Below are 7,411 nucleotides of genomic sequence, written 5' to 3'. Positions count from 1 at the left end.
CACTTCGGGTCCAGTGATCACAATGCCATTAGTTTCAATATAATTATGGAGAAGGATAGGTCTGAACCCAGGGTTGAGACTTTTGATTGGAGAAAGGCTAACTTTAACGAGATGCGAAAGGATTTAGAAGGAGTCGACTGGGACAATTTATTTTATGGGAGGGATTTAATAGAGAAATGGAGGTCATTTAAAGGTGAAATTTTGAGGGTACAGGATCTTTATGTTCCTGTTAGGTTGAAAGGAACGGTTAAAAGTTTGAGAGAGCCATGGTTTTCAAGGGATATTGCAAACTTGGTTCAGAAAAAAGAGAGATATCTATAACAAATATAGGCAGCATGGAGTAAATGAGGTGCTCGAGGAATATAAAGAATGTTAAAAGAATCTTAAGAAACAAATTAGAAAAACTAAAAGAAGATCCGAGCTTGATTTGGCAAGTAAGGTGGAAATAAATCCAATGGGTTTCTACAGTTATATTAATAGCAAAAGGATAGTGAGGGATAAAATTGGTCCCTTAGAGAATCAGAGTGGACAGTTATGTGTGGAGCCAAAAGAGATGGGGGAGATTTTCAACAATTTCTTTTCTTCGGTATTCACTAAGGAGAAGGATATTGAATTGCGTAAGTTAAGGGAAACAGGTAGGGAAGTTATAGAAGCTATGATGATTAAAGAAGAGGAAGTACTGGCACTTTTAAGGAATAAAAAGTGGATATGTCTCCGGGTCCTGACAGGATATTCCCTAGGGCCTTGAGAGAAATTAGTGAGGAAGTAGCAGGGCCTCTGACAGAAATATTTCAAACGTCATTAGAAACGGGGATGGAGCGCGGGACTGGCGTATTGCTCATGTTGTTCCATTGTTTAAAAAGGGTTCTAAGGGTAAACCTAGCTATTATCGGCCTGTGAGTTTGACGTCAGTGGTGGGTAAATAGATGGAAATTATTCTTAGAGATGGTATATATAATTATCTGGATAGACAGGGTCTGATTAGAAGCAGTCAACATGGATTTGTGCGTGGAAGATCATATTTGACAAATCTTATTGAATATTTGAAGAAGTTACCAGAAAAGTTGACGAGGGTAACGGTGGATGTTGTCTATATGGACTTCAGTACGGCCTTTGACAATGTTCCACACGGAAGGTAAGTTAGGAAGGTTCAATCTTCAGGTATTAGTATTAAAGTAGTAAAATGGATTCAGCAGTGTCTGGATGGGAGACGCCAGAGAGTAGTGGTGGATAACTGGATAACTGTTTGTCAGATTGGAACCCGGTGACCAGTGGTGTTCCTCAGGGATCTGTAGTGGGTCAAATGTTGTTTGTCATATACATTAATGATCTGGATGATGGGGTGGTAAATTGGATTAGTAAGTATGCAGATGATACTAAGATAGGTGGAGTTGTGGATAATGAAGCAGGTTTTCAAAGCTTGCAGAGAGATATAGGCCAGTTAGAAGAGTGGGCTGAAAGATGGCAGATGGAGTTTAATTCTGATAAATGTGAGGTGTTACATTTTGGTAGGACTAATCAAAATAGGACATACATGGTAAATGGTAGGGCATTGAAGAATGCAGTAGAACAGAGGGATCTAGGAATAATGGTGCATAGTTCCCTGAAGGTGGAATCTTATATGGATAAGGTGGTGAAGAAAGCTTTTGGTATGCTGGGCTTTGTAAATCAGAGCATTGAGTATAGGAGTTAGGATATAATGTTAAAATTGTACAAGGCATTGGTAAGGCCAAATTTGGAGTGTTGTGTACAGTTCTGGTCACGGAAGTATAGAAAAGATGTCAACAAAATAGAGAGAGTAGGGAGAAGATTTGCCAGAATGGTTGAACAAGTTGGGTCTTTATTCTTTGGAGCGTAGAAGGAAGAGGGGTACTGATAGGGGTAATTAAAATTTTGAGGAGAATAGATAGAATAGACGTGGATAGGCTTTTACTTGAGGGTAGGGGAGATTCAAACAAGAGAACATGAGTTGAGAGAAGGGACAGAAGTTTAGGGGTAACATGAGGGAGAACTTCTTTACTCAGATAGTGGTAGGCATGTGTAATGAGCTGCCAGCAGAAGTGGTTGAGGCAGTTCGATATTGTCATTTAAAGTTCAATCAGTTAGATATATGGACACTAAAGAATGGAGGGTTATGGGCTGAGTGCAGGTCGGTGGGACTAGGTGAAAGTAAGCGTTCGGCAAGGACTAGAATGGCGGAGATGGCCTGTTTCCGTGCTGTAATTGTTATATGGCTATATGGTTACCCGAACCATGTCGAGATGAAATGTTATGAATTTTATGGACCCCAGCACCATTTTGCATGCAGCCACGGAAATCCATCAAAACAGTCAACCTCTCCCTTATTGACTTTGGCTGTTTGTTACCATGATAGAAACATAGAAACATAGAAAATAGGTGCAGGAGTAGGCCATTCGTCCCTTCGAGCCTGCACCGCCATTCTGTATGATCATGGCTGATCATCCAACGCAGAACCCTGTACCTGCTTTCTCCCCATAGCCCCTGATCCCTTTATCCACAAGGACCATATCTAACTCTCTCTTAAATATAACCAATGAACTGGCCTCAACTGTTTCCTGTGGCTGAGAATTCCACAGATTCACCACTCTCTGTGTGAACAAGTTTTTTCTCATCACGGTCCTGAAAGGCTTCTCCTTTATCCTCAAACTGTGACCCCCCCCGTTCTGGAAGTCCCCAACATCGGAAACAATCTTCCTGCATCTAGCCTGTCTATCCCTTTAGAATTATATACGTTTCAATAAGCTCCCCCTCAATCTTCTAAATTCCAACGAGTATAAGCCTAGCCGATCCGGTCTTTCATCATATGAAAGTCCTGCCATCCCAGGAAACAATCTGGTGAACCTTCTTTGTATTCCCTCAATGGCAAGAATGTCTTTCCTCAGATTTGGGGACCAAAACTGCACACAATACTCTTGGTGTGGTCTCACCAATGCCTTGTACAATTGCAGTAGTACCTCCCTGCTCCTGTACTCGAATCCTCTTACTATGAATGCCAGCATAACATTCACCTTTTTCAACGCCTGCTGTACCTGCACGCCCACTTTCAATGACTGGTGTACAATGATACCCAGGTATCGTTGCACCTCCCCTTTTCCTAATCGGCCACCATTCAGATAATAATCCGTTTTCCTGTTCTTGCCACCAATGTGGATACCCTCACATTTATCCATATTAAATTGCATCTGCCATGAATTTGCCCACTCACCTAACCTATCCAAGTCACCTGCATCCTCTTAGCATCCTCCTCACAGGTAACACTGCCGCCCAGCTTCGTGTCATCCGCAAACTTGGAGATGCTGCATTTAATTCCCTCGTCTAAGACTTTGTATATATTGTAAACATCTGGGGTCCCAGCACTAAGCCTTGCGGTACCCCACTAGTCACTGCCTGCCATTCCGAAAAGGTCCAGTTTATTCCCACTCTTTGCTTCCTGTCTGCCAACCAATTATCTATCCACATCAATACCGTACCCCCAATACCGTGTGCTTTAGGTTTGCACACTAATCTCCTATATGGGACCTTGTCAAAAGCCTTTAGAAAATCCAAATATACCACATCCACTGGTTCTCCCCTGTCCACTCTAGTAGTTACATACTCAAAATATTCTATGAAATTCGTCAGACATGATTTTCCTTTCACAAATCCATGCTGACTTCGTCCAATGATTTCACCGCTTTCCAAATGTGCTGTTATCACATCTTTGATAACTGATTCTAGCATTTTCTCCACCACCGATGTTAGGCTAACCGGTCTATAATTCCCCGGTTTCTCTCTCCCTCCTTTTTTAAATAAAAAGCCGGATTACATTAGCCACCCTCCAATCCTCAGGAACTAATCCATAATCTAAAGAGTTTTGAAAAATTATCACTAATGCATCCACTATTTCTTGGGCTACTTCCTTAAGCACTCTGGGATGCAGACCATCTGGCCCTGGGGATTTATCTGCCTTTAATCTCTTCAATTTACCTAACAACACTTCCCTACTAGCATGTATTTCTCTCAGTTCCTCCATCTCACTAGACGCTCGGCCCCTTATTTCCGGAAGATTATTTGTGTCTTCCTTAGTGAAGACTGAACCAAAGTAGTTATTCAATTGGTCTGCCATGCCCTTGTTCCCCATGATCAATTCAACTGTTTTTGACTGTAATGGACCTACATTTGTCTTAACCAATCTGTTTCTTTTCACATATCTGTAAAACCTTTTACAGTCAGTTTTTATGTTCCCTGCTAGCTTTCTCTCATGATCTTTTTTTCCTTTCCTAATTAAGCTCTTTGTCCTACTTTGTTGAACTCTGAATTCCTCCCAGTCCTCAGGTATGCCGCTTTTTCTGGCTAATTTGTATGTTTCTTCTTTGGAATTTATACTATCCTTAATTTCCCTTGTCTGCCGCGGGTGCACTACCTACCCTGGTTTATTCCTTTGCCAAACTGGGATGAACAATTAGTGCAGTTCATCCATGCGATCTTTAAATGCTACCCACCGTCAACCCTTTAAGCATCATTTGCCAGTCTATCTTAGCTAATTCACGTCTCATACCTTCAAAGTTACCCTTCTTTAAGTTCAGAACCTTTGTTTCTGTATTAACTATATCACTCTCCATCCTATTGAAGAATTCCACCATATTATGGTCACTCTTACCCAAAGGGCCTCGCATAATAAGATTGCTAACTAACCCTTCCTCATTGCTCAACACCCAGACTAGAATGGCCTGCTCTCTAGTTGGTTACTCGAGATGTTGGTTCAGAAAACCATCCCGCATACATTCCAAGAATCCTCTTCCTCAGCACCCTTAGCAATTTGTTTCTCCCAATATGTAGAATGAAGTCACCCATTATAACTGCTGTTCCTTTATTGCACGCATTTCTAATTTCCTGTTTAATGCCATCGCCAACCTCACTACTTCTGTTTGGTGGCCTGTACACAACTCCCACCAACGTTTTCTGCCCCTTAATGTTATGCAGCTCTACCCATATCGATTCCACATCCTCCCAGCTAATGTCCTTCCTTTCTATTGCGTTAATCTCTTCTCTAACCAGCAATGCCACCCCACCTCCTTTTCTTTCATGTCTATCCCTCCTGGATATTGAATATCCCTGAATGGTGAGTTCCCATCCTTGGTCACCCTGGAGCCATATCTCTGTGATCCCAACTATATCATATTCATTAATAACTATCTGCACATTTAATTCATCCACCTTGTTACGAATGCTCCTTGCATTGACACACAAAGCCTTCAGGCTTGCTTTTACAACACACTTAGCCCTTATACAATTATGTTGAAAAGTTGCCCTTTTTGGTTTTTGCCCTGGATTTGCCGGCCTGCCACTTCTACTTTTCAACTTACTACTTTTTGCTTCTACCCTCATTTTACACCCCTCTGTCTCTCTGCACTTGTTCCCATCCCCTGCCACATTAGTTTAAATCCTCCTGAACAACAGTAGCAAACATTCCCCTTAGGACATTGGTTCCAGTCCAGCCCTGGTTCAGACTGTCCTGTTTGTACCGGTCCCACCTCCTCCAGAACTGGTTTCAATGCCGCAGAAATTTGAAACCTTCCCCCTTGCACCATGGTTCAAGCCACGTATTCATCTGAAATATCCTCCTATTTCTACTCTGACTAGCACGTGGCACTGGTAGTAATCCAGAGTTTATTATCTTTGTGGTCCTACTTTTTAGTTTATCTACTAACTCCCTAAATTCACCTTGTAGGACCACATCCCGTTTTTTACCTATATCGTTGGTACCAATGTGCACCACGACCACTGGCTGTTCACCCTCCCACTCCAGAATGTTCTGCAGCCGCTCAGAGACATCCTTGACCCTTGCACCAAGGAGGCAACATACCCTCCTGGAGTCTCGTTTGCGGAGATCGGTGATACTGCACTGAACCGGGGCAAGTATCAGCTCGATTTGTTCGACTGAATTTGGTTCATGTTGAACTTCATATTAACTGCTTCTCTCAGACTGTATATTTTATTTGGGGAAAGAAATGATACAAACGACATCCGCTCATTGTTGTCCTCACTCAGATATCGGATTTCAAAGCGTCTTCTGTCCAGTGGGTGACGTCACTCTCACTAATTAGCATTCGTATTGAATATTAATCCCTGACTGACCCAAAATCCGTCTGCAATCAGCGATAAATTCTTCTACCTCTGACTCGTGCAAGTATTTGACTTTGTTCTTAGCAAATTATACAATGATGCTCTCAGTTTGATATATAATTTCTGTCCTGCTTTTCACAGTGAACGTGGTGACGATTATCATACTATCACGGGGAAAGTGCGGACTCTCTAAAACTGTCACCCGCTATCTGCTGGCCATGTCAGCCGCTGACCTAGCGGTCGTTTTCCTCGACGTCATCTTGATGAAAATTCCGAAGGCTTTTCCGGATAACTTTTCCTTCTTGATTTACGTCCGCGTGTGCAGAACCCACGTCTTCTTATTGCAGGCCGCCACAGATTGCTCTGTTTGGTTCACCGTCGCCTTCACCTTTGATCGATTTGTGGCCATTTGCTTCCAGGATCTAAACGCTAAGTATTGCACTGGGAGAACGGCGGCTGTGGTTCTGAGCACAGTGACTGCACTGAGTTGTTTAAAGAACATTTCCTGGTTCTTCATGGTCCAAGATATATATACTTCCTCTAACATACGGTGGCCTTGCATGCGGAGATGGGAATTACTTGAATCACTATTTTGGACAGTAATCGATGTCGTACGTTCTGTCATTTCGACTGTGATCCCATTCCTCGTTGTTATCCTGCTCAATGCTTTCACCATCACACACGTTTTACTGGCCAGTAGAGCCCGCGGCAGACTCCGGGCTACCAGCCGTGGTCAGAGTTCCAGAGACCCGGAATTGCAGAGCCGCAGAAAGTCCCTCGTTTTACTGCTGGTCGTCTCGGGAAATTTCATCCTGTTATGGGCGTTGTATGGGGTGATGGCTATCTGGAACAGGATGCTTCATGCAGTGGACGTCCCATATTGGTTGACGATACCTTCATTTTTCAATGAACTGTGCTACATGCTGCAACTTCTGAGCTGCTGCACAAACACCGCTCTTTACGCCGTCAGCCAGACTAAGTTCAGGCAGCAGCTGAAGCAGGTGCTGAATTCTCCTCTCACTCTCATTTGGAAACGGAATTGGCACTGAGGGTTCATCTGACCTGCATCCGTCTCTTCTACTTTCAATGGAATGTTGTCCATTGATTATCCTGTCGCTCCAGATTCTCCCTGGGTGGACGGACACAACTCTCTGGTTTCAACACTTCCTGACACTCACGCTGCCCTGATACAGTCTCATCCGTTGTCATCTGCAACTCTGTTCATTTGGTTTCAATACCTTAAGCAGCCCAATTGTTTCAAGCAGGTGCAGCCTTTCCTTTCCGA

General features: G+C 43.1%; 1 protein-coding gene across 1 annotated transcript; it reads left to right on the top strand.

Moving 5' to 3' along the window:
- The first annotated feature begins 6,344 nt into the window (after positions 1–6,344).
- Positions 6,345–7,175, top strand: LOC134342131 (probable G-protein coupled receptor 139). The gene has a single exon (XM_063040089.1). The coding sequence runs from the start codon at positions 6,345–6,347 to the stop codon at positions 7,173–7,175; it is 831 nt and encodes a 276-aa protein (XP_062896159.1).
- The last annotated feature ends 236 nt before the right edge of the window (positions 7,176–7,411 follow it).

Source organism: Mobula hypostoma, unplaced genomic scaffold (genome assembly GCF_963921235.1).
Source record: "Mobula hypostoma unplaced genomic scaffold, sMobHyp1.1 scaffold_64, whole genome shotgun sequence".
In the NCBI taxonomy this organism is placed as follows: Eukaryota; Metazoa; Chordata; class Chondrichthyes; order Myliobatiformes; family Myliobatidae; genus Mobula; species Mobula hypostoma.
This window is presented reverse-complemented; position numbering and strand designations above follow the sequence as displayed.

Coding starts and splice junctions, on each gene's coding strand:
- LOC134342131 (XM_063040089.1), top strand. CDS start 6,345: ATGTCAGCCGCTGACCTAGCGGTCGTTTTCCTCGACGTCATCTTGATG.